The sequence below is a fragment of the Trichoderma camerunense genome (genome assembly GCF_050948025.1).
Source record: "Trichoderma camerunense strain CBS 138272 chromosome Unknown V8C40scaffold_28, whole genome shotgun sequence".
Classification (NCBI taxonomy): domain Eukaryota; kingdom Fungi; phylum Ascomycota; class Sordariomycetes; order Hypocreales; family Hypocreaceae; genus Trichoderma; species Trichoderma camerunense.
The window spans coordinates 237676-261758 of NW_028145342.1; the positions used below are offsets into that span (position 1 = coordinate 237676).

Sequence of the window (24083 nt, forward strand, 5' to 3'; positions counted from 1 at the left end):
CTAAGACTAAACAAAGAAATTCGTGGAATAACAAATATATTTGAACGCGGTGCTCAATACATATCTCCTCTACCGTAGGCGCCTAATGATCGGGCTGTTCGGGATGTGGAGATTCTCGGGAACGAAGTCGGTAGAGCGTATCATCTTAGTTCCTAAGACTTGATGCCATCTACCATTTACTGAGCTATCATCTAGTTTAATGTCAACACGCAACCTAGATATGGCTGAATCGTTTTCTTGTTATATCCGAAAATCGATCCATGATACATAGGACTTCTTGGGTTGTGATTGGCACCGGCTCATTACCCCAATTGGAGAGGATAATATCCCGGGCAAGATCCGTCACCAGGGCAGGCTCGGTCAGAGGAATCAATTGGCCTGCCCGATCCGTTAATACTAGCTGGCCTCGCCAGCCATTGTGTAGTTTAAACAGAGCTAGATTATCATCTCCATTGATGGCCACCTGAGGCAAAGCGACCTCGTCGTGCGGTTGTTGGGTCTTCCGTAACAGCGCCCATACCCAAAGAACCACCGCGGCATGATACAGAGCAACGACACCCATGTCAGCCAAATGCTTTTTGGCGTGCTTCTTAGCAGCGTTGAAAACCTGCCCCGCGTGCCACAATGAATCTCGAGCCTTGGGATTGTCGAACCATCGCTGCACATATGGCACGGCTGATCGAGTATCCTCCTCACTGCCTCGGCCCGCATAACTGGCAACCTTATCAAATGAGACATGCAGGTGCAGGCAGAATAGTTCCCGAAGGATCTCCATTTGCGGACACAATATTGACCGCGCCTTGACTTCGGCTTTAAACTGTTCCAATGTCGATACCAGCTCGGAGTGTCTAGAATTGAGCACAAAATCGTGCATCCCTGCGTCTTTAGAAAGAGAACTTAACTGTTGGTATTCTAGGACCAAGGCCCAGAAGCCAGACAGAAAGATGTGAGTGGTGAACTGGGTATCCACCATATCGGAGTGTTCTCCTACCGCATACGGATGTCGTAATATTCTAGACAGTGGAGGAGGTTGAGTCAATCTCAAATTGTCTCTCTGTAAAAGAAGTTTCCGCCATTCCTGTCATGTAGTTGCTGCCCAGAGATCCATCGAAGCAGGCAGTGGAATAGACATTTCCGCATACGAAAAGACAGGAGGCATCTTTCTCGCCAGGGTCATACTGGCATCGAGTGTCATGGCAAAGTATGCAAGCCGTTTCATTGACTCCTTTGCTATCCAACATGCCCACTTCTGATCTAAGGATAGTTCTGACATGCACAGGTAAGCTTCCGGTGCTTCATAGCTTTCATTGCGAAAATGGTGGCCTCTGCGAAGAGATGTAGCCCCCAAAAGTGTGCTTGTCTCTGCGACTTCGATTTTTCGACATATAGCACTCCAGTAGGCGAGATAGAGCTGGATGTAAAATGCTTGAGCAACACCAAGGTCACGCCTTGCCGTATCGTCCTCCTCGACTAGATCATTGATGACTCTTGGCAACATATCCTGGACAGCGTACCCAAAATGGCGTAGTGCAGGTGATGGAGAACAGACAGACCCATAAGCAATCAAAGCCCCCAGTAACTCAAGCCTCTCATTGTTGATGTCAAATGATGGTTCATGGATAAAAGAAGACGCCATGGTTTCTCTCATGTGAGTCAACCCATATAGGATGATGCTCGTCAGAATTTCAGGAGTCGGAAATGTCTCTATTATACAGGAAGCAAGATTCTTGGGTGCTCTCCGCAGAATCATGTGCATTATTTGATCTCTTGTGGCCAAGGACATAATTGTAGTCTCTAACCCTGATACTGTGCCTGGAGACGACAGGTCTTCTGGTCTGATACTGTTGTTCGGCAAGACCAAATCCTCGTGGGGAGACCTAATGTCAACTTCCCCATGAGGATCCCAACCAGAGATAACAGAAGACTTTTGGAAAGCTTCTGACCCGACTCCAATATTAGACTCGGGAGCGCTGGGGATGCTGGATGGAGAAATGTTGGACGGCACTTTGTCTGACATATCCAGGACATCGAGGAATGAGAAATCCGTATTGTCGAAGGGGGGAAACGCCGAATCATCCTGCCTAAAGTGGCCGACATCGGGGACCCCTAAGACATCTTGAATGATGTCTGCCAGTTTCTGAGAATTAGATGCTAATAAAGTTTCTGTAATGGTTGTATCACCAGTCTCGGAGGGTATCAGGATGTCTGTCTGTAAGTTAAACTCCATGGCAGACGTCGGCGTAACTGGGTCCGACAAGGCAGGCTGTCCAGACGGGAGGGTTCCAGATGTCTCCTCACTTTGCTCCTCGCAGGACATGCCTCTCTCGCGACATCGCTTGCACGGCTTCTCATCGGTGCATTTTAGCTTCTTGGCCGCGCAAGATCGACAAGCCTGGTGAACACGGGGGCCGTTTCGAGCGCTCCTTGAGGGCTCTCCTCCTGCTAATACTTGTGTATGATGAATTGTGGCGTGGCGTTTCAGCAAATCTTGCCTACTAAAGCCCTTGCCACACACCAAACAGAGAAAGGGTCGTTGTTTTGTGTGGCTTCGTACATGGCGAACAAGATGGTCTGCCCGCTTGTACTCTGCTTTGCAGAAGCCGCATTGATAGATACCAATCTCTGTAGCATCTGGCATGCTGGCTCGTGTTTCCAGGAGAGAGCGTCGCTGATTATTGAGACAATCCAACTTAGCAGAACGATCATGGAAGGGTGAGATTACATAGCTGTCGTGATAAATGAAGGTCCGCTACCGCTATCTCCAGGAAGAGCCTCGGGTGTCCGGAGAAGGCGGGGTCACGTTCCCATGGGGTGCGGCAGTGGCGGCTGGTGGAACGGCAGCCTGGCTAGGTTCAGTGTAAAGTTGGACGTCGCTAGATGGAGTTGATACAACTTACATAAAATTTTCATTTACACCAGTCAGTCGATGTTGATTAATGACGGAATTGGCATTTACTCTCAGATGTACGGTATTCTACCAAGTTGCAAGGAAAGGACAGGTAACGTAACAAGGTTCCGTTACTAAAGTTTGACTAGATTTTTCCAAAACTACCAGACCACTAAGTTGGCATTTGCTAAGCATGCCAATAATGAATCTAGATCAACACCACATTGCGTCTAGATAATACCAACTGCATTCATCATCTCACCACTCTCCAGCAATTCTATACAAAAAGTAGTCATAGTCCATTCCAAACCAACGTCCAATTGCCGATACTCTCTAAAAAGGTTTCAGTAACAAAACGCCTATGACTTGGGAGTTCACCATCTGACTGACCATCAGGATTTCGCAGCCACTGAACATCATAATCACGAGAGCATCTTCTCTTAAGGATCCTGTGAGCTCCCTCCATGTTGAGTGATAGCGAGCAGCTCGAAAATCCGGTGCTCGTCGATGATTCACTCTCCACCACGAGGGGTTGCTAGATGACCTGTGAAGGTTGTCGTCTCCGTTTACAAGAGGTCTTAATGGAACACCAGTGCGGGCTAAGCTGTTGTCCGGGATGATATTACTTGGAGGCGAAGCCGCAAGAGAGATCCCAGCCAATGTCGATTGTTCGGTAGTGCTTGTAGTGGCGGACATTTTGGAAATTCTTGAAACTGACGTGCGTGCTTGAGATGACTATAGCAGGTTTTGTGGAGACTCAAAATTGCCATCACACAGAATATGTACTTATGTGTATGGATTCCATGCCTGATATCACAGTATGTATTAGGCAACTCATGCATATGGAGCAGTGTGGCCATCCGACTTGACTCGGGAAGGTGGAGAGGTTCGGAAAGTGAACCACATATCACACATTTGCTCCACCGCCACACCTTGACAGAATCGGGTCGTTGTGATGAGAGCTACGAAAGAACATGCAAATCAAACGCGAAGTATCTGCTGATAGTGCAGTTCAATTGCGGGTAGACTCACTATTAAATAATAGCTGGGTGACTTATAAGAATTGAGTATCTTTCGAGGTTTATTATTATTTTTGAGTGAATGGTTTAGTGCAAGCCAAAGTGGATTTTAGCAGCTATGCCTTTTAGTTCTGCTGCTTTCACCTCCGGGGAGGGACAGGAGTGGGGGGCCATGACCGAATAACCCGAAATGTTCTCATTCAAGAAGCAGGTACAACATTTATTATCGCCGGTGCAGAAATAAATCGATACACCTCGGCTTCCTGCAAATGTTATAGACGTTGAGCAGGTCTATGTTGATATCTGGTTAGCAAGCCAGTATAGAATCCCGCCATCAGCGGCATTCACTTTGAGTAGTCAACGATTGAATCCAGTTACCCTAGACAATACAGAGAGAAATTATAAACGTGCTCAAATTTCACCCATTATGAGCACTTACTTCAAATTTATCGCCATATCTGAACACTTGAGCAACCTACGACCTCACTCGAGAGATCGTACATTGCAGACTAAGACGCCTCGACCAAAGCAAACTTCAGTAACGCCCTCATTGCAACTCGTTCCCGTCCGTTTCGCTTACTGAACTCGGCAGCTTGCTTCCATATTCCCGAACTGGCTTCACGAGGCTGGACACACCCTGCATTTCCGAACACCGAAAAGAAGACAGACAAAGTAAGTAATTAGCTCTATTGTATTTACAAGATAGCATAAAAGGTTCCAACGACGGTACGGAATACACAAGTCCAAATTACACGAATCAGCACAACGGTTACCACGCTGTACCCTCGTTACTGTAACTTCCGTGTAGCTGACCATTCCACCATGACCCTCAATCCCATCATCATAGAAGTCACACCCCTTCATGTTGGACAATTCCTATTTGTCCGCATCACAACTGATAATGGCATCATTGGCTATGGAGAGGGCGGCGTTTGGGGACATATCGAAGCCGCCGTCACCACTGTCAACCGCTTTGCTGAGTACTTGACTGGTCAACCTGCATTCATAATAGAGCACCACTGGAATACAATGCATCCGTTCAGCTATTTCCAGGGCACGGTCATCAACGCTGCCATTTCTGCCATTGATATCGCCTTGTGGGATATCAAAGGAAAGGCTCTCAGCGTACCTATATACGAATTACTGGGTGGTGCATGTCGACAGAAGGCACGAGTTTATGGTCATATTTACGAAAAGACTATAGAAGGAGTCCTCGCCGAATGTAGGCGCAAGATGGATCTCGGATATACGGCATTTGGACATATCAATCCCTTCCTTGACGAGGGTCATGATAGGGTTTATTTCAAGACTCACGTCAAGAAGATGCAGGATGCTTCTGAGAATGTGCACCGCATGCGTGCTGTTGTGGGAGACAAGGTTGATCTCCTCATTGAACTACACCGCCGGCTGACCCCCGCGGAAGCCATCACTTTTGGCAATATGATTAAGGATGATCACCCCATGTTCATAGAAGATCCAGTCCGTCCAGAAAATATCGACTCCATGGCTCGTGTGGCCGAAAAGATGGAGGTACCTATTGCAACAGGGGAACGGTATTGTACTATCTATGAATTCCAGGCGGCATTATCTAAACGAGCCGTCGAGTACGTGCGTATCGACGTTGCGTTATGTGGGGGGATCACTGGTGCGAAAAAGGTGGCTGCCATGGCCGAAGCGCACAACGTGCAAGTCGTTCCTCATAACCCGTTATCACCTATTGGCTTGGCGGCGTGTTTGCAGCTTGACGCGTGTATTCCGAATTTTGCCATTCAAGAGTACTCGACTGGTTTTGAGGATGGTATATTTTCGTCCACAGCCCAGCACCTCGGGACTAATGTGGTAGATTATGTTCCAGAGGTCAAGGACGGCTTTGTTGAGATCCCCAGTGGTCCTGGATTGGGCATCAACTTGTTGCCGAATGCGAGTGATATTCGACCTCCCCTTGTACAGCCTTTGACCATGCGGAAGCACGAGGACGGATTTATAGTGGATCAGTAGAGATCAGTGTGCACTTTTAGTAAAACATTCATTCCCGAAGGCTCGGGAATGAGGGGCGACAAAACCGTTTAAACTCTCGGATGATTGGTACTCTTGGTGTTAGTTTATCTATCTAAACTGATATGTATTAGCAATGATAAGATGAGACTGCTTGGATTGACGGTGAGAGATTAATATAGTATGCTATATGCGTTGAAGAAACGTTCTGCCCCAATACGCTCAACTCAACTACTAAAAATGACAAGAGTATTGATATTCGGAACCGGCAGCATAGGCATCATGTGTGCCATGATTCTGCACCGTGCTGGCGTCAAAGTAACTTGTGTATGTCGATCAAACTATGCAGAAGTCAAGCAGAGAGGATTCACCGTGGAATCAACCATTTTCGGGAAGGAGACTTTCCGCACATCTATCGTCCGGTTGGTGTCAGAAGCTATCAACGATGACCAATCCTTTGACTTTGTCATCGTGGCCACGAAGTCACTTCCCAATACATCAGATGCGATAATATCGGCTATCTCTCCAGCCATGAAAGACAAGAAGACTGCACTCGTGCTCATGCAGAATGGTATTGGCATAGAAGAGGTCTATCACAAGGCTTTCCCTGGAAACGTCATTGTGTCAGCAGTCGTTTACATGCCTACTGTTGAGACAGAACCTGGTGTGGTCTTTCACCAAGAAATTGAAATAATTCACGTCGGGACATATCCTTCTCAATCAGATGCCTCAGCTAGAGAGCCTGCAGACAAGTTTGTCCAAGTAGTCACAAAAGGCGGAGGAACGGCCGTCGCGCACGAGGATGTACAGGCAGAGCGCTGGAAAAAACTTGTTGCGAATGCAGCTTGGAATCCTGTATGCGCATTAACACGCTGTACAGACCTACAGTTTCTGAAAACAAGCGATTACTCTCGAGGCTTCGTAAGAGACGCAATGGTGGAAGTTGTCGAGGTGGCAGCCGCAATGGGTTATGAGGGACATGTCAGCCTTGACACCGTGCAGATGCATATGAATCGGGCAGAGTCGCGATCTTCTCCAGGTGTGAGGCCAAGTATGATGATGGATATGAGCATGGGTCGTAGAATGGAGGTGCAGACTGTTATTGGTGAGGTGGTAAGGTTGGGCCACAAGCATAAGGTATCTATTCCTAGACTTGAGGCTCTACATGTCTTGCTTGTTGGGTTAGATTGGGCGCTCGAAGATGCTACTTAGAAATGAGGCATACGATTGTGGCTTTTGTAGAATACTTCTGAAGGACTAAGAGATCAGATTTGTTACTATTGGCTCGCTGAGTGATGAGGACGTGTAATTATCGGCAATTGTAAGAAGAAGGTTCACAAAAGGTGATCACGCAGTGATATATATGAACATAGAATACCACAGGAAAATATTTCAGTAGTAACAGTATAATATATCATAGGAAGACTACTCCGTCATCAGGATCGGGTCAGTTTTACAGCATAGATACCACCGCCCACAATAGCGGTCAGCAAAGGCACCACATAGACGACAAAACTGGCCAAGAATCCCTGCAAAAAGAAATTGATCTCGCCGGCAATAGGCTGACCATCCGATTTGAGTGGCTGTATCGCCTCTTCATACGTTGAATCTCCAGTCTTCCAATCAGAGGTGATACTCGTGATTGAACCCTCTTTGTCCTGGAAGAACTGCGGGCTAGGAATCTCCATCATCTCACGGCGATATCGTAACTTTGGATGTAAAGGATATCCTTCCGGAGCTGTAGGTCCAACTGCTTTCCAATCAGCTCGCATCCGGCTTTGGAGAAGAAAACTAACCTAGGAGAGTTGCGGGAATGTAGTTAATGAAGTTGGCTCGCGCGGGAATGAACTGCCCAAGATATTTGGTTTGAGCAGGTGTCCCGAAAAGGTAGAGAGCACTAATTCCCTTTGGGTAAGCATGAAGAAGAAAGTCAATTGCGCAATCGAGACTTGTAACAGCTACGACTGGAATAGTCGAGGCTTCCTTGTGTACTGGCGACTTGATGTTGAAGTTTGCAGACATTTTCTCGCTAATAAACATCCTGGTTCTCAGCTTCTCGGCTCTCGGCTTGGCATCTAGTTTTCCATTGGCCTTGGAGTTATCACCTAAAGTCTTCGATTTGCTTTGGAGCGAGAGTATGTGCAGTTGATTTATCAGCTCGTCCTCAACAAACTCGTTAACCAGGATCAAATCAGGTGCGTGTGGTCCTCTTCCCGAGAAGAAGGTATTCGCGTGGAAGATTTCCCCAGCTGCTTTATTGACATCCGCCGTACGGTCAACAATAGCGACCGCGCATAAATTAGGCCTGGACCATAAAGCGGGAACACTTCCCAACTCTGCACGTCCTGTTTGATCTATTATGAAGCACTTTTGGAGGAATTCTTTTCCTGGCCGTGAGCTGACCACTCCAACAGTTGCCCCATCCAGTGCTTCGACGATACATTTCTTCAAAATAGTAGTCTCTGCCGTCAAAGTGTCGGGTATCTACTTTGTGAGTACAATATCAAGAAACAATGGTGTAGGAGACCTACCTCCACAAGACAGCAACACCCAGCAGTCAAACATGAACAAACTGCGTTGATGACACTAGAGAGTACGGTGTATCTCTCTGGAATGAGATACGCCAGTTCCCGTGGAATTCTTCTCTCTGGGCTATTGTGGCCTTTCTTAACATTATATTCCAGAGTAAGCTCTTCTTTGAGATCAAGACTTTCGTATAGTGCTCGCAGATGGTTCAGTGTTACTGTAATAAGAAATTTCGCTTCATCGACGGATGCGGCATTGGTCTCACAAATAGCATCTTGGAGCTCCTCTAAATGGTTTACGATCCACGAGTGTAAAGATATGAATTGCCCCTGCCGGTATCAAAAATCGGCGGCGCGACGGTCTGAGACGCCGCTAAGGACTGATTCAATTATACGAGAAGTCATGACCAATTAGGCCAATATCTGAAAGGACGAGGACGTTGTCTAACAGAGATAGGTCTCATAATACTACTGTGATGGCTAGAAAAGGCTTTTTAGCTGATAAACTGATAACATTAATTCATTCCGAGGTATTTGGACTTGGAAGCAAACGTTGGTTTACCTCTAATGGATTTGCATACTTTCCGATGGTCTCTCCACCTTACCGAACCGACCAAACGACCGTCCTCTGCACCCTCGACTGCCGAAGTAACCCGCAACACAGCCGGGCCCGCCCTTTCGGTTTCGAAAGCTGGAAGGGCGGGCATACAATTTATCTTTATTGCAACTAGCTTTATGAAAAGTAACAAGTGGTCGTTGTAATGGGGAATGGTTAACGAGGTGTCTCCATCTTCAAGACACTTTCACTTCCGAATGGGGTCTGTCAACCGAGTGTAGTCGGTTAACCGAGCGAGATGACGATGACAGTGATGCTTTGTGACTGCTCGACATACTCTATACATAATTTCTGTCACCCCAGGCTCATTCTAATCTAAGTTAAGCACTGGTTAATCAATAAAGATAGCCAAGGCACCATGACAATGACTCAAGTGCAACAACCTCCTGTTCTTCTCCTTAGCCACGGCACGACCCTTCTCACTGGGGAACAATCCCATATCCGTGATTACTGGCTATCCCACGGGGACAAGGCCATCCAGTATGGAATAAAAGGTGTCATCATCATGGTGAGCTAGGGCTTCAAAGATTATAAAACTCCGTCTGATTAACCAACAGGGGGCCCATTGGAATATTCGGGGACGAAAAGTGCGCGTTGCTACCAACACAAATTCCATACCCCAGAATATTCCACTTGTGAGACGGTCAGAATACGCTGATTACAAGTGCACCGCTGATGTCAAGACCGCAAAACGATGTCTTGAGATGCTCAGAGCTGCGGGCTTCGATTCAGAGGAAGACCCCAAGTTCAATTGGCTGATTGATACCTTTCCCGTACTCCTCCGCATGTTCCCTAAGGGTTGTCCACCCGTAACAATTATATCGCAGAACCAGTACTTTGATCCCCACTACCATCTTGAGATCGGTAGAGTGTTGCGCCCACTTCGAAAGGAGGGCTATCTTTTTATTGGATCTGGCGGTGGCGTGCACAATCTATATCGCACAGATTGGAAGTATATGCGCACATACAGAGATAACTTCGCGCAGGAAAGGCCGCCTGATGAAACCCATCTCGAGTTTCGACAGGCACTGGAGGATGTCATTTGCAAGAATGGAGGAGGGCCTGATTTGAAGCGGGGAATTGTTCGTCTCATGAAGCATCCGAATTACCGCGATGCTCATGGGACTGATGACCATTATATGCCCACCTGTTTTGTGGCGGGTATAGTGGGCGAGGAGGAGGACCGCGGGGATCCTGCGACATTGGGAGCTGAAGTTTGGGAGTTGGTGAGTCCTTTTGCCTATGATATAAAAGTGGACATTATAGCTAATTTACAATAGCGCAACCAAGGTGAAACTCAGTTTGCAATTGGAGATTGGCCAGATGTTGCGACCCGAATCTTATAAGTATGACCATAAGCTTCCTAGATCTTGCAGACGCCTGCGCGCACCTGCCAGATTCTATCTAGATCCTTCGCTATGCTTAGTCCTAAGCCTTCTCTCTCAGCTCTCCCCATGTGTCGCATATTATCAGCAGCGTCTCTGAACCCAGACTTTCCAACACCAGCTCCGGCCAGAGCGGCAAAGATAGCCATAAAGGCACTTTTCGGATCTTGAACAATGCTGTAAGTCAGAAGGCCTAAATCTCCAAGGTTGCCTACCAGCCTCAAAATGGAACGGATCGCTGTTAGGCCGGCTTCGCCAGCTACCTCTCCTAACACGGGGATGAAGAAAAGAAAGCTCGTGACGAAGTTGAGAATGAATGCCTCGCGCTCCTCTTTTTGGATTTCGTCGGCCTTCTTGATTATTGCTTCCATGTTCTCGACGGCAGCCTTGAGTGACAGTGCAGGCATGGTCGAGGCATCAAGCAAATCTGCCCACATCCAGCCTCCATCTACATCCACGAAGCTTTCGATTGCCTCTAGACGTTCGATGAGGCCCTTTGTATTGTCATAGGATTTACCAATGAGATCTTTAGGATTGTATACCTTCATGTCATCTGAGCGCTCGGGATATTTGTAGTACCAATAGTCCCAATCCTTCTGACACTGTCTGGGATCTTTGTTGTATTGACAACTTGCTCCGGGCCAGACATCTCGACTGCCAAAAGAAACCCACGACTCATCAATACCGTATTGAGAACCAATATCGTTGAAAAACCCATCCTTGTCTTTCAGATCATAGGTTGCGCTCATAAGGGTGTAGTCAGGTGGGAGGGCATTGAGCTCATACTTGAGAGTGTCTGGACATTTAACAGTTTCGGTTTGCGTACCATTTTTGCAATCAGCGCCCTTTTTGCAGTTGTTCAAACAGCCACCCCATTGACAAGTATTGCAACATACTGCTAAATAGCTGCCTGTACACGTAAAGTATTTATCGGCGTTATCAAGCATGAACTGATCAATTTGTACGGGGACTTGTTCCGCGATATAGTCCGAGTAGATTTTAAATTTTTCGTCGTAGCCGTTGTTAACCAAGTCCGTGTATTTCTCTATGAAGCGATCCATCATTCTGATCTGAACTTGAGTGAGATATTTGGGCACGCACTCGGTAGGGATGTCGTCTTTAATGCTTTCAAGATCGTCGAGGTTGTGAAACTCAGCGCTACATTCGTCATCCGAATCGTCCATTACCACTCCTCCATAGCCACTGGAGAGAAAAGTCAGTATTATTAACAGACTGAGTCATCAAATGGAGACTTTGGAAAATTTCAGAGGTCAGAGGTCACTTACTCAACATATTCCAGAAGATCAGCTGCCCAATCGGACGTTCCGGCAAAATTGTAATGGCTATAAGTGAGATACCGAACTTGCTTGTCCCGTTCACTCATATAGGCTACCCATTCGGTCTCGTTGTAGACTAGATAGCTTGAGCTATCTTTTGACCATTGTTTGGTGTATTCACCAGATCTAATGATCTCATTAATTTCAGCGTTGGAAATATAGCCAGCTGTATTTGTGCAGATACCTTTTGCGGCATTGGATATGCGAGGTGTGCCGGTGAATTTGCACATTTCCCCTGTACAGCCAGCTTCAGCCATCTTAAAGGATCTGCCGTAGCTAGCAATTCCAACCGCGATCTTATTAGAGGGTACACCAGCTTTAGTAATCATAACCAGTGCATCATGGGTCTCAGTGATGTTGACGTGGGACCGCAAACAGTTTCCAGTAGGGCAACCAGGCGAAGTCCACTTGTTATTGTAATCCCATTGCCCGTGGAGGTCATACGTCATGTAGACAATATAGTCAATAGTCTTGGACAAAAGAGCCACGGGAAATGCCTTAAGATACCAGTAAGATGCTGGAGCTGCGAAAGAAACGGTCTTGGAGCTACCGAGAGCTGATTTAATAATAGTAAGCGCCTTGTAGTAGTCCATTCCAGCTTGGGGGTCCCCGGCAGGGATATCGGGAATATCAGGAGCCTGAGGAGGATCAATTAATACGCAACAATCATATAGAATGAAGAGAGTGCAATTGTGTTCAACTTACCCCCGGGTATTCCCAATCAATGTCCACACCATCGAGCCCATGCTCTTGCACAAAGGCGACAATGCTGTTCTTGAATGTTTCACGGTTTGCAGGCTTTACAGCTTCACGGAGAATATTAAAAGTACCAGGCGAGGCGCTAAAATCCCAGCCTCCAAAGGATATAATCCTCTTTACCTCAGTCATGCTTTTGAAAATCTCAAAGTCATCCTGAGCACCGCTTACATCAACTTTGAAGTCGGCCGTGAGATTTGCAAACGCAAAGTGAATATGCGTGTACATGCTCGTATCAATCTGGTCAACGTCCATTTTTAAACAGTTGCGGTTCTTGTTCCAAGATTCAAAGTATGTAATGCGCATTGTTTTTTCAGGTGCTGGACCTTTGATAATCTCCGTGCCGCAGTTGCTAATGCCTGAAGAACACGTCAACGTTTTGCTAGCCAAAACAACTTAATTAGTTGCACTTACAGCCATTCTTTTTTGGTGCGGAAGTACCAGGAGCACCAGTTTCAGACTTTGAAATTGTGCAGAAATCATCAGACATGCCACATTGACCCCAAATATTGCAGCAAACCTTCAAAGGGCACGGGTTCAGCGTGGCCAAATCTGTTCCTGCTTTTGGCGTTTGTGTGCCTGGGACCTGTTTTATGGCGTCAGTTTATAGGATTAACTATTGAAAAGTGGCAGAGGAACACACCGTAGGTCCACACACCGCGTTCGAAACGGGCTCAGGCATAGGGGGAGATCCCTCACTAACGCATAGCTTAAACCCGAGCGCGAGACTTTTGCACCCATTCCAGCCCCAGGTATTCTTATTGAAGCCTTCAATATCATCTTTGGTTAACCCCCGCGATGCAGCAATCTTGGCACAACCGTCATCCTGCACAGTTTGATATGTGGCGCAGGATCCATCGGTGTTGGGTTTGGGGCGCAGATCAGGAAACTTGCCGTGGCTACAGCATACAACTTGGCCCTCCATCAGCGGCGTCGAGCACAATTTGGGATCATCGTTAACCTTTGAAAAGTCACTGGGCTTGAGTCCGCACTTGTTGGCCAGTGAGCCACAGTCGTCCCCGCTTTGAGCTGATATTGTCTTACACGTTCCATCAGAGTTTGGGCCTTGGATGCTATCTGGCAAAGTGCCTGGAGAACAGCAGACTACCTGATCAGTGACAAGAGTGTTGCAGAATAGTATTGTAGGATTATACTTCTGCAGATCGGCCAGGTTAACGCGGCATCTGGCTGCTACAGTGGAGCAGTGGTCGCCGGCTTGGACTTTGGTGGTCTTGCATTCTGCCCGAACAGCAATGCGTGATTGACGCAGTTTTGAGGCGGCAGTGGTCATATTGGATGGAATAGCAGTCTTATTGCCAAATGTGTCTTTGAGTGGCGGGACACGTATAGTGACCGTCATCCAGTCTTGACTACCATTGGTTTCAGATATGCATCTCCCGTCAGCCCAGGTCTTGACAGCGTTTTGCACGAATGCAAGGTTTTTCGAACTACTAGCGATGATACCAACGCCGTAATCTGCACCTTGATTATTGGTTTGGCATACTTGGAGCACTGTTGTTTGGGATATGGGATTTGTCTCTGCATATTTCAGTAGTCTGCTGAGTATGTCAAATGCCACCCCGTGCTGGTGTACTTCTGCCCCAGCAAATAGTCCAACAACAGAAGATTTAGAGTATCCAAAAGCCATGGCATTATTGGTACAGGATGGTTTCTGAGAGGCAAGATAACGGGCCATTTGATGACCAGCCGACAGGAAATCCTTACTGTCAAAGCCCTGATCGTCCTCGCTTGCTGAAGGATGGAACATGCGAACAGCAGAATTGACCATGACATGGTTGGGTGTTGAGCAAAGAGCTGCAGTTCTATCATCGAATGTATAGGCTTGCTTGGCTTCTACGCCATATTCTGCCGTGCAAGCTCTGATACCAATGTTGGGATTTTGCTTCTCATCAACAGAGGTCTTGACAACAAAGTCGAGCAGCATGGTCTCGTTGCACCAGGCAAGGCGCGCAGCATCAGAGAACAAAAACCATCCTGCACCGTCACTACTATTCGCAGTCTGCGTGCATGATAGAGGACAAGCCTTTAGAGCGGGAATCTGCCGTTCATTGGCAGCAAGAAATTCCAACAGCTCGGGATTTTCCTCGGCCTGCAAATCATTTGATGCAATCCCTCGGGGTGCGATTTCAATACTGGAATCGTAATGGGCATGTGAGAGAATAGCCTGAAAAGTCAGGGGTATGAGAAAGGAGAGTAATGGCGGCCTCATTTTGAAGGTCCAGCCGGGGAAGGGAAATTTTCAAATAGAACACAAAGAGAGTTGAGTATAGTAGAATAGCTGAGTGAGTGAATGACAGTAGCAAGGCCCAAAAAGAAAAAGATCAGTCTATCGAGTGGCAAGAGGTAGAAGTAAGAATTTGGACTCACATGATAACATCAAGCAGGAGAGCATTTAGAGTGAGTCTCTGTGAGTTGTGACCGATGAACCCATGTAGCCCACTTCAATAATCGCCGAGGTAGCCGCACAAGTCCTCCCAGGTACTCTATCGTCCAGAGTCTAGATTCCAATGCCCCCGTCGTCGATCAGGTGTTCCACATTCGGGAAATTGGCTCAAGTGGCAGGGTTTGTGGTTGCATGGATTAGACGGCTCGGCTTCACTGGCGAAAATACAAGCAAGGACCCGACGAGAGTATAAACGGTATCATTTATTTCCCAACGCTTCCTTTTGCATGATTTTACACAAGCAACTTCCCAACATCATTCACATTCGCTTACCCCCCGTTTTTGTTGGCCATCTGCTGGATTTCTGCCAGCCAAGGTCAGGCCACTATTACAGTCGCAATGCGGATCTTGCTCTTTCTCGCCATCGCCCACCTCTCGGCCATCGCCTGGGCTGGAGGATACGCGGGATGCTTAGAGCGAGTTATGTTTTTCCAAGCATACGAGATCGATGGATTGTTGCCAACAGGGCAATCCATAGGTTACTGGTGCCTCAAATGGATCTCACAGAGGAATATTTGCAAGGCAGGCCAATGGAGGGCATGTAACGGAGACCTTGAAGGGGGAAGGTGCACTTTCGAGCAATTTATGAAGCAAATCCATCCGGACACACCCAATCCCCAGCAATGGCCCGTATACGAGGACGACCCCAAGGCTAAGCCGGGGGCCAAGCCTAAGCTGGATGTCAAAGAGACGGCATTAAATTGTCTGAAAGCACACAGAGCCGCCAACGAAGACATCGTTGATATTGCTCCCTACAGGGTTATGAAAGGTGGAGGCAATGGTTACGGAGCGGCAGTCAAAGAATTGGGCAAAAAGGTGGACAGTAGATGGCAGGCTTTGACCGCAGTTGCAAAGATAGAAAACAGGCCAGCTTTTACTGTGTTTGACAACGCGGTTGACGAGATAATCAGAGCCAGAAGGGGGGATACTGGGAAGCGAATGTATGACGCAGCAATGCAGTTGGAGCAGGATGAGAATGTCACCATCAAAGCCGAAGATTTAGGTCCCAATCCCGACCCTGACGAGACAGATCCAGCGAAGAAGGAGTGGAAAGAGGTTAATTGGCCCGAAACCACAAATCTGGCCGTGGAGCACGGCATAGAAGATGCAGAAAACAAACTCAGACAATGGGTACGGATGTACATTTTCAATGATCCTTCCGCGACTACTCATCGCAACATGATGAAAAAGTTCAAAGAGGTAGTCACTGGGCGAAACTTGTGTCGATAAGTTGGATTGGCAATCCTTCCTTAAAAATAGAAATATTTACTTTTACCGACTGTACTATTCATCGATTCATAGCCTTTAGATAACTACCCTATACTTTCTTTATTTTTAAAAAAAACATACATTTTGTCTTTTTTAATTTATATTTATGCCGTCACAAACTTCTATATTTTCATTCACTTCCTTTTATTGGATTTTAAATTGCAACCTTTTTCAGTTGTTTATCGCATCTCCGTTGGCTTTCAGCCCAGGTTATTTTTTCATCCGTCTTTGCGTTAATAAACCACACCCTATCTGTCGGACATGGCCAGGAGATAATTTCCTGATGCCACCTTTGCATCTCGCCTCCAAGTCTGACAACCGTGAGTTCCTCTATGTCGCAAAACATGTGCAATTCAAATTGCTCCTCATAAACGTAGTGTTCGTCTATCTCACGTGCGAATTTAAGCGAACGAATACGCGGTGCCTCGGGCTTCATCCAGGTGAAGCGAGACCTGTCAATAGAAATGATGTCTAAATCAAAGTTCACCCAGACATACCGAGGCTCAGTGCCGCCAGTAAAGGCGCGCTCGTATTTCCGAGCAATGCTATTGCGGGCTTCGCGGCAAGTATGGAGCGCGGCTGGTACCGGTGTAGGCGAGGTCGTATATACCAACTCAGGCGGGGCATCCCATATGGCTTCAAAGAAGTCTCTTCCGTCGCTCTCATCAACAACCAAGGTATATTTGAAGCGAACCTCGACGGTCCGGCGTGGTTCAACTGTCAACAGCCAAATTTGTGAGCGGAGCTCCAAGGGGAGACTGGAAAAGTTTTTCATTGGTGTGTTGGTCGTTGGTAAGAGGCATTAATTTAAGATTAACGGTGCGTTGGAAGGAATCAGCATGGCAGGAAATGGGATCTGCAGTTGAAGAATATATATGTCCAGGGTTGCACTGAGACTCATATACTGTGAGGAATTTTTGCTGAGTAGTCTCCACTTCCGCTGAGAGATCTATTCGCATGTGACCGTGCCCTGCCTCCTTCGTCGAATCATTGGATAAAGTACAACAAGTGCTCGTCATTGGAAAGAGCTTTAAGAATGTAAACTACTTTAATGATTAATTGCTAGGGGGCAAAGGAGAGGATTATTCCAGTGGCTGGATGGTTATTAGTGTGAGCAAAGGGTCGAAAAAATGCTTCAACTTAAGCTTATTCGATTCAAAGCCGAGCTGCAACGGAAATTAATGACAATTTAAATTACTAGCCGCAGAGGCCTTGCTCTAGAACCTCTCTATCTTCCTAAAAATGACGTTGCATCGACGCTAAAATGAAATGCGTGGGCCTCGCCTGAATCGCTCCCATGAGAACGCAGCCGTGAGAGTATTATACGATAGCAGGCAATCCCTCCTCCCAATTGATCTCTTTCCAACTCGCTTCACTTGTTTCGCTCAACCTTTACTCAATTGTCTCTACCATGAAGAACGCTCTGATTTCTTTTGCGGTCGTCGCTCTTGGCTCGCGGCTTTGTGTCGCGACGCCCTACCCTCTATTACAATATGACCCTGCCACAACCAAAGACTGCGTTGATTGGATCAATAACACCGGCAACAAAACCTGTAAAGAAGTCAGGGACTCTTTCGACCTCACACCTGAAGAATTTTCACAATGGAATCCATCCGTGGGCGTCAATTGCGACAAACTCTGGATAGTAGCTTCATATTGCATCTTGACCCACCAGAAGCTGAGCCAGCTGATGTCTACAATGACCTCTACAACTACGTCTAGCACAGTACCCATCACCACTACGACGTCGACGACAGTTTTGCGGCCTTCTCCAACGGTATGGAGAGAACTTGGTTGCTATGCCGATAGGCCGAACCGGTCAATCCTCGCCAAGCTCGTCAGCGATAAAGACGGAGATACTGCTCTCACGACCCCCAAATGCCAGGACACCTGCTATCGTTTAAATTACGAATATGCAGGCGTCAAAGCAGGCAATCAGTGTTGGTGTAGTGGCTATGTCGCTGGTGAATGGACGCCGCACAAGACCGACTGCAACATGGCCTGTACGGGTGACGCGACGAAGAACTGCGGAGGCAAGGATTGCCTGAATGTTTTCGGGGCCGTCAAACCTAACCCAGTAACAGGACACACTACCAGCACTGGCATAAGCACTGGAATAAGCACTGCCACAAGATCTCACAGCGCTACTATAAGCACTCTCACAGCTGGTGCTGCTCAGCCGAGCAAAGCTAGCTCTGGAGACTCGTTGATAGTTGCAATTTAAAAGATTTATCTGTGATTCCTTGAGATATGCCTTTTACCAATGAACTCGCAATCCTTCGTAAAGTTTCAGGAAAGGAAGCACTATCTGAGGGTTACGTCTATGGATATTCGGACTCGGACTCTACCCTACATGCCAGTTTACAAGTTTTGACATCTTGAGATAGCTAAAACTAATTAAAGATGCAATGGGATTTTTCTTCAAACATCAACGCTGCGATTCAACCAAAGTAAAAAATAAAACTCCCCAAAAACATCAGTGTTCCTGGGGATCTTGTCCTAGGAGACATTGGCAATCTAACGTTGTGTTCATCCAGAGTTGGCAACCGCCGACAATGCCACTGTATGAGAAAAGAGAAATATGCCTCACGGTAACTAGATGGCCTAGGCCTCAACACGACTCCGCAATGAAGAGGAATTGGCAAGCCATCCTCATCTGTGAGGCCTGCTCGAGCTAGACGTTAGCGTTCGTCGGCTCGCCGCGGCTACTATTCAGCGCGATTGACGCTGTGTTCGGATCTCGGGCATTAAGCCATGATGGAAAGCAGATCAGTTCGGATGGAATCCGAGAATCCACAGAACCCCTGGCATGTACCTCCAAGTACATATCAACAAGGGTCCTGCGGCTCGCCTCCCCACGTTACTCCAGATGGAGACTGTTCCAGGCTGCAAGATCCCTGTGCCGTAATTTTGGCAGAAAAGCCTCATAAGAATGCTTCAAAGAATCCTGCCAGGTGTGGCGGGCTTTGCAGACGGGATTGCCATTTTCTTCCCGCCTGACTCATGCTGAAAATTTTTACAAGATGCCAACCAACAACATGAGCTGATATGGGAAGCTGAATACGGGGGATGATCTCCGCAGTGGCATGTGCCCTTTGAACATGTCCGACAAACCGTAGAAGTTCATTCGTCCATTTCTATAGTGCATTATAAATGTGAAAATAAGCCGACCTATGTCGTCTTTGAAGGGGAAATTCACTGCTCTTTTTGTTTTGCCTCATTATTTCCGTTCAAACGATGCGAGTCTTGACGCCGCTCCTTGCGGCATCTGTTATACAGATTGCAGTGGCTCATCCCAACGGCCGTCGAGATGTGAAGCCAAAATACCCTTTTGATCCCTCCACCACCAAATATTGTTCTTTTTGGTATGACAATGACGACGGAAGCGTTACATGCGAAGATGTGCCGTCCACGTTGCTCATCAGTAACGATAACTGGCTACGCTGGGTGAGTGGAGTGGGCTTATTCACTCTGAAGCCTAAACCAAGGGTGTATAACTAAGATCATATCTTTCTAGAATCCCGAGATAGCCGTCTCATGCAACAGCTTCATCATTGGGAGGTCATATTGTATTGAAACCACAAATGAACCCTCTATCCCAATAACGCCAAAATCCTCTACTCTACCCCTGCCCAGCGCATCCAAATCGATTACACCGCCGCCTCCCACCTCAACAAAACCTAGCAAGTGAGTGCTTCTGCTGTCTTTTTTTTGTGACATATAAGTTGGCATATAGGGCTTTAAAATGCTAACCAGATCCAATTAGTGGCATTACGACTCCTGCCCCAACCCAAGTGGGAATGGTTGACAACTGCAACGCCTTCTACTTCGTTCAGAGCGGTGATTCTTGCCAAGACATTGCGGATAAAAATGGAATCACTATAGATGAATTCGTTTCTTGGAACAAAGGCGTTGGGGGAACCAGGTGCAGTGGTCTATGGGCTGAGAATTATGTGTGCATCTCCGTCATTGGCCGTCCCTCTACCCCTACAAAGCCCGGTAACGGTATTCAAACGCCATCGCCCGTTCAGCCTGACATAATAGATACTTGCAGCAAATTCTATTATATCAAGGAAGGGCAGTCTTGTGACACCATCGCAGGCGAAAACGGCATCACGGTCAAAGACTTGGTGAGCTGGAACAGGAAAGCGGGCCCCAACTGCTCTGGAATGTGGGCAAACACATATGCCTGTGTGTCTGTGATTAGCAGTTACGATTTTGAGGCGAGAAATATGGTTGGATGGAATGTTATCGACGGCACATACTCGGCTGACACAAAGACGTTGGTTGCTGGTAGCTCACAGGGTGGCAAGGCTATTGTCAATGCCCAGATGAATGATTTCATTATGAGGGCTGAAGTCATATTATCCACCCAGAGTGGCAATGCCGGTCTTCTCTTCCGTGTATCCAACGCCGGACGTGGTGTTGATGCTTACCAGGGCTATTACGTCGGCATTAGCAGCGAGAAAGGGGGGTCTATTACCCTCGGTCGAGCTGATAATAACTGGAATCAGCTTAGCAGCGTCAAGGCTGATATTCAGCCCGGGAAAAAGTATATTGTGATTGTTGAGGCTGCTGGTGACAACATTTTTGTCAGCTTAAACACGCGCAGCGATAGGAGAATCACCGTTAGAGATGGCACCTTTCGCTTCGGAAGCTGCGGAGTCCGCGTCTATCAGACTGGCGCAACGTTTGACAACATCTACATCGCACCCATGGTATATGATGGTTTTGAAAAGAACATGGTCGGCTGGACCATTGTGGACGGCGGTTTCGATGGCCGAAATGGAGTTATGACTGTCCCCAAAGTCCATTCTGCCAAGACCGTTCTCAGCACAGCCTTTAAAGACTTCACTTTCGACGTCGATGTGACATTAACTTCTGGCGATGGAAACGCAGGCATCATATTTCGCGCCTCCGACGTGCATGATGGCGCTGATAGTTACCGAGGATACTACGTTGGTATCCAGCGCACTCAAGTCACACTCGGTCGCGCACAAAACAATTGGACTGAGTTGAAGAACGCCAAGATGGATATCCAGCCAAACAAAGCACATCACATACGTGTTGTCGCGTCGGGAAACACTCTGATTGTTTATGTCGACGATATGTCCCACGCTCAAATCACTCAGAGTGACGGCACTTTCTCATCTGGTATAGTCGGCGCGCGTGTGTATGAAGCAGGAGCCATCTATGACAACTTTGAGATTGTGCCCCAACAAAGCCTAGGCCCTATCTCATAGAGCAGATCTGCTGTGTATGCAGACTTATTCTACTTACTCTTCTTTATCCATAGACTTATTACTAGTTGGAATATACTTAAATCGTTTATATTAAGCAACAAAACAAAGATAAGCAGTGCGGACTTTAATACGTTAATTTAACTAGAAACCGTCCTACCTTATGCTTGCTTAGCTATTTAGTATAGCGCTTATGAACCTCTACTACCGGTCTATTTTGCTAGTCATAATGATTTCTACTGTGATTGTTTATGTTTATCTTCTGCCGACTTTCAAAATAATAGCCGTAGTTGGAGATAGTGGGGTGTCTAGGTGGGCAGGGATCAGGGATGGTGGAAAGAAGTTCCTGTTTTAATCAACAGAAATATATTGCTGGGTTATTTGTTAACGAGCCTCCCTACTGTGATTGTTTACGACCGGCGCCTAGGATAGTTTCGTCCGCTCCAGAAGTCTTAAATATACGCTATTTTTTATGTGCTAAAACAATTCGCTTTATTTAGTTCTGTAATTGAGAATTTGGTATAGTCGGTGTGCTACGCTTATGCGAAAAGCTAGGAGGAATTGGCTGCCCTGTAACAGAAGAAGTGCTGCTCGCTTATCAGTATGTGAAGAAAGGAAATATATTGCCGATGCACCCACACAGAATGCTTTCCGTTTCATGATCTCCATTGCGAAGATCCAAGACGATCCAGCTACAGCATCTTTCCTGGATACTGTAGACTCTATGGACATGTACTATGCGGATGACCGCAAAGTGGTCATGTACCTCTGTGAACACGGCACTTCACTCAACTTCGTTTGCTGCCATCCTGCATCGCTTAGTGGTGGGAGCTTTTCTCAAGGCTATGACCACAAAGCTGCCAAGGCGTCTTTGCTAGACGTCTACCAAAGCTTCTCGCCCGACCTTTTAGCTGTTATGGCTAAGGTATCCGATGAGGATGTGAGAATCTATCCGCTGTTGGACATGGACACCCTTCCTGCTTTTGCAAATGACCGACTGGCAGTGATTGGAGATGCTGCACACCCCTTCACGCCACATCTAGCTCAAGGAGCCGCCCAAGCCATCGAAGATGCGGCGGCTCTCGGCGTAATGTTGTCTTACCTAGACTCCAAGGACGCCATACCGGAACGACTACAATTGTTCAATAAAGCTCGATATACAAGGGCGACTCTGATCCAGGATATGAGCCGCGTAACGGGTAATGAGCCCACACGATCAAGTTCAAGCGCAGAAATGGAGGAATGGAAAGGTAAGAAACCGAGAAACCTCTCCATCCCACAAAGGCTATGATAATAGTATGATGCTGATATGAATGCCTCCGCAGTTCATGATTATCTCACATACGGTTTCAGCCACGACGAAGTGCATAACTCAACTCAGATCCTCCGAGAATACATGTGGGCCAAGGCCCCGAGGCTCTATTGGCGACAGCCACTTGGATTCGGGCCAATGGATAGTCCTAGACAAGATGCTCTCTCTTGTCCTCGCCCCGACGGATTATCTGACGCGGTGTCGACGACTGCCACGGTTCGATTTCGCACAAGCGCGACTCTATTGCGAAATATGTTTCCTTCTACTGCGTACAGCTTCGCTAAGACTGACACAGTTGCTGAGGCAAGCTTTACATTTCAGTCCATCCAAAACTTGAGCTGGCTGGGAGGTAGAGGATACGAGTTGGTCATGTTCCAAATTCACGGGGTGCAGCACCGTAGTAAAGACGGCAGCGTTCGCCAGGGTATTTACATTCCCATTGTTCTGGAAAATCTGGCTGATCCAATCATATCTGGTCGCGAAGACCTTGGTTGGCCAAAATTGTATTCCGAAATCAAGTTCAAGAACGATACCGGTGTTGGGGGCAACTTGGATGTTGAGCTTTCTTGGGGTGGTGTGAAGTGGGCCTTCTTCTCTTGGGGCCGGTTGGATGCAAATGATGCGCCACGATCCGGCCATACTGCTGGCATCAATAGTGTCAACAGTGGCAATCTCACAAATGGATATGGGGCTGGTGAAGAACCCGTACAGAGCTTTGGTTCCTCCGGCGAGGATGCGTTGTTCGTACACAAGTACATACCAGCAACCACTGCCTCCCCTTGCAGAGAAGCGGCTGACGCAGAGTATGATGTCTTGTTTCATTCGACCAAGCCCAAAGTTTTGATGAGCCAGGAGGCGTCAGCTGCCGGCTTTCAAATTCTAGAGCGGACAAATAAGCAGCTCCCTACTTTACACCATGTGGTCAACCGATTATCAGAGCTACCAATATTGAGTATTGTCGAAGCATCTGTGAAGAAAGTGCTCGGACAGGATCAGTTCATGGGAGCAAAAAGACTCGATTGAGACTGGCAGCTTGTCAATGAGCAGCAGTACTGATTTTCAACATTCATCGCTCGAGATGCATAACTTACATATCATTAGATGATTATTCAGTAGATATAAGTATCCATTAGCTTCAACATCAGTCGAATGCATCGTTATATTCCCTACATTTCAGTCCTCTTCAGAGAGACTGTTGAGAGCACTGTACCTCACAAATCTAGCCCAACCACAGTGCTGCAGCGGGCTGAGCCCCGCGTCCCTGTCGCGGCTAAATTT

The 24083-nt window shown here is 47.2% G+C and overlaps 11 protein-coding genes across 11 annotated transcripts; 7 read left to right on the forward strand and 4 right to left on the reverse strand.

Moving 5' to 3' along the window:
- Nucleotides 1-67: 67 nt before the first annotated feature.
- On the reverse strand, nucleotides 68-2638 carry V8C40DRAFT_284091 (uncharacterized protein; the record flags this gene model as incomplete). The annotated part of the gene is made up of 2 exons (XM_083222094.1): nucleotides 68-1078; nucleotides 1151-2638. 2 exons carry the CDS (start codon nucleotides 2636-2638, stop codon nucleotides 215-217), a joined length of 2352 nt encoding a protein of 783 aa, XP_083067567.1. The 3' UTR covers nucleotides 68-214.
- Nucleotides 2639-4728: 2090 nt separating this feature from the next.
- V8C40DRAFT_284093 (mandelate racemase/muconate lactonizing enzyme family protein) lies at nucleotides 4729-5904 on the forward strand (the record flags this gene model as incomplete). The annotated part of the gene is made up of 1 exon (XM_083222095.1): nucleotides 4729-5904. One exon carries the CDS (start codon nucleotides 4729-4731, stop codon nucleotides 5902-5904), a length of 1176 nt encoding a protein of 391 aa, XP_083067568.1.
- A 237-nt stretch (nucleotides 5905-6141) lies between these two features.
- On the forward strand, nucleotides 6142-7113 carry V8C40DRAFT_278342 (ketopantoate reductase family protein; the record flags this gene model as incomplete). The annotated part of the gene is made up of 1 exon (XM_083221053.1): nucleotides 6142-7113. The coding sequence occupies one exon, from the start codon at nucleotides 6142-6144 to the stop codon at nucleotides 7111-7113; it is 972 nt and encodes a 323-aa protein (XP_083067569.1).
- A 224-nt stretch (nucleotides 7114-7337) lies between these two features.
- V8C40DRAFT_284095 (uncharacterized protein) lies at nucleotides 7338-8831 on the reverse strand (the record flags this gene model as incomplete). The annotated part of the gene is made up of 4 exons (XM_083222096.1): nucleotides 7338-7651; nucleotides 7698-8385; nucleotides 8433-8756; nucleotides 8808-8831. 4 exons carry the CDS (start codon nucleotides 8829-8831, stop codon nucleotides 7338-7340), a joined length of 1350 nt encoding a protein of 449 aa, XP_083067570.1.
- A 575-nt stretch (nucleotides 8832-9406) lies between these two features.
- V8C40DRAFT_284096 (Extradiol ring-cleavage dioxygenase, class III enzyme, subunit B) lies at nucleotides 9407-10826 on the forward strand (the record flags this gene model as incomplete). The annotated part of the gene is made up of 3 exons (XM_083222097.1): nucleotides 9407-9550; nucleotides 9600-10268; nucleotides 10323-10826. The coding sequence occupies 3 exons, from the start codon at nucleotides 9407-9409 to the stop codon at nucleotides 10386-10388; spliced, it is 879 nt and encodes a 292-aa protein (XP_083067571.1). The 3' UTR covers nucleotides 10389-10826.
- Nucleotides 10377-14837, reverse strand: V8C40DRAFT_284100 (putative glycosyl hydrolase, family 18). Its single transcript, XM_083222098.1, has 5 exons — nucleotides 13164-14837; nucleotides 12935-13106; nucleotides 12470-12879; nucleotides 11714-12402; nucleotides 10377-11630 (listed from the first exon to the last, which is right to left on the reverse strand). Exons 1-5 carry the CDS (start codon nucleotides 14748-14750, stop codon nucleotides 10406-10408), a joined length of 4083 nt encoding a protein of 1360 aa, XP_083067572.1. The 5' UTR covers nucleotides 14751-14837; the 3' UTR covers nucleotides 10377-10405.
- Nucleotides 14838-15209: 372 nt separating this feature from the next.
- V8C40DRAFT_258568 (uncharacterized protein) lies at nucleotides 15210-16332 on the forward strand. Its single transcript, XM_083218750.1, has one exon. It carries the CDS (start codon nucleotides 15324-15326, stop codon nucleotides 16212-16214), a length of 891 nt encoding a protein of 296 aa, XP_083067573.1. The 5' UTR covers nucleotides 15210-15323; the 3' UTR covers nucleotides 16215-16332.
- On the reverse strand, nucleotides 16288-17307 carry V8C40DRAFT_258570 (2EXR domain-containing protein). Its single transcript, XM_083218752.1, has one exon. The coding sequence runs from the start codon at nucleotides 17026-17028 to the stop codon at nucleotides 16408-16410; it is 621 nt and encodes a 206-aa protein (XP_083067574.1). The 5' UTR covers nucleotides 17029-17307; the 3' UTR covers nucleotides 16288-16407.
- Nucleotides 17308-17497: 190 nt separating this feature from the next.
- V8C40DRAFT_258571 (WSC domain-containing protein) lies at nucleotides 17498-18666 on the forward strand. The gene has a single exon (XM_083218753.1). The coding sequence runs from the start codon at nucleotides 17665-17667 to the stop codon at nucleotides 18475-18477; it is 813 nt and encodes a 270-aa protein (XP_083067575.1). The 5' UTR covers nucleotides 17498-17664; the 3' UTR covers nucleotides 18478-18666.
- Nucleotides 18667-19143: 477 nt separating this feature from the next.
- Nucleotides 19144-21701, forward strand: V8C40DRAFT_258573 (uncharacterized protein). Its single transcript, XM_083218754.1, has 3 exons — nucleotides 19144-19700; nucleotides 19771-19940; nucleotides 20020-21701. Exons 1-3 carry the CDS (start codon nucleotides 19491-19493, stop codon nucleotides 21494-21496), a joined length of 1857 nt encoding a protein of 618 aa, XP_083067576.1. The 5' UTR covers nucleotides 19144-19490; the 3' UTR covers nucleotides 21497-21701.
- A 450-nt stretch (nucleotides 21702-22151) lies between these two features.
- On the forward strand, nucleotides 22152-23828 carry V8C40DRAFT_284102 (uncharacterized protein; the record flags this gene model as incomplete). Its single annotated transcript, XM_083222099.1, has 2 exons — nucleotides 22152-22743; nucleotides 22819-23828. The coding sequence occupies 2 exons, from the start codon at nucleotides 22152-22154 to the stop codon at nucleotides 23826-23828; spliced, it is 1602 nt and encodes a 533-aa protein (XP_083067577.1).
- Between the last annotated feature and the right edge of the window lie 255 nt (nucleotides 23829-24083).

Excerpts from the sequence above, each read along its gene's own strand:
- V8C40DRAFT_258571 (XM_083218753.1), top strand. The coding sequence starts at position 17,665 with ATGAAGAACGCTCTGATTTCTTTTGCGGTCGTCGCTCTTGGCTCGCGG.
- V8C40DRAFT_284100 (XM_083222098.1), bottom strand. The coding sequence starts at position 14,750 with ATGAGGCCGCCATTACTCTCCTTTCTCATACCCCTGACTTTTCAGGCT. Across the intron at positions 13,107-13,163 it reads ACGCGGTGTGTGGACCTACG|GTCCCAGGCACACAAACGCC; the intron begins GTGTGTTCCTCT and ends GCCATAAAACAG. Across the intron at positions 12,403-12,469 it reads TTGATTGGGAATACCCGGGG|GCTCCTGATATTCCCGATAT; the intron begins GTAAGTTGAACA and ends GATCCTCCTCAG.
- V8C40DRAFT_258568 (XM_083218750.1), top strand. The coding sequence starts at position 15,324 with ATGCGGATCTTGCTCTTTCTCGCCATCGCCCACCTCTCGGCCATCGCC.
- V8C40DRAFT_258570 (XM_083218752.1), bottom strand. The coding sequence starts at position 17,028 with ATGAAAAACTTTTCCAGTCTCCCCTTGGAGCTCCGCTCACAAATTTGG.
- V8C40DRAFT_258573 (XM_083218754.1), top strand. The coding sequence starts at position 19,491 with ATGCGAGTCTTGACGCCGCTCCTTGCGGCATCTGTTATACAGATTGCA. Across the intron at positions 19,701-19,770 it reads ACGATAACTGGCTACGCTGG|AATCCCGAGATAGCCGTCTC; the intron begins GTGAGTGGAGTG and ends ATATCTTTCTAG. Across the intron at positions 19,941-20,019 it reads ACCTCAACAAAACCTAGCAA|TGGCATTACGACTCCTGCCC; the intron begins GTGAGTGCTTCT and ends AGATCCAATTAG.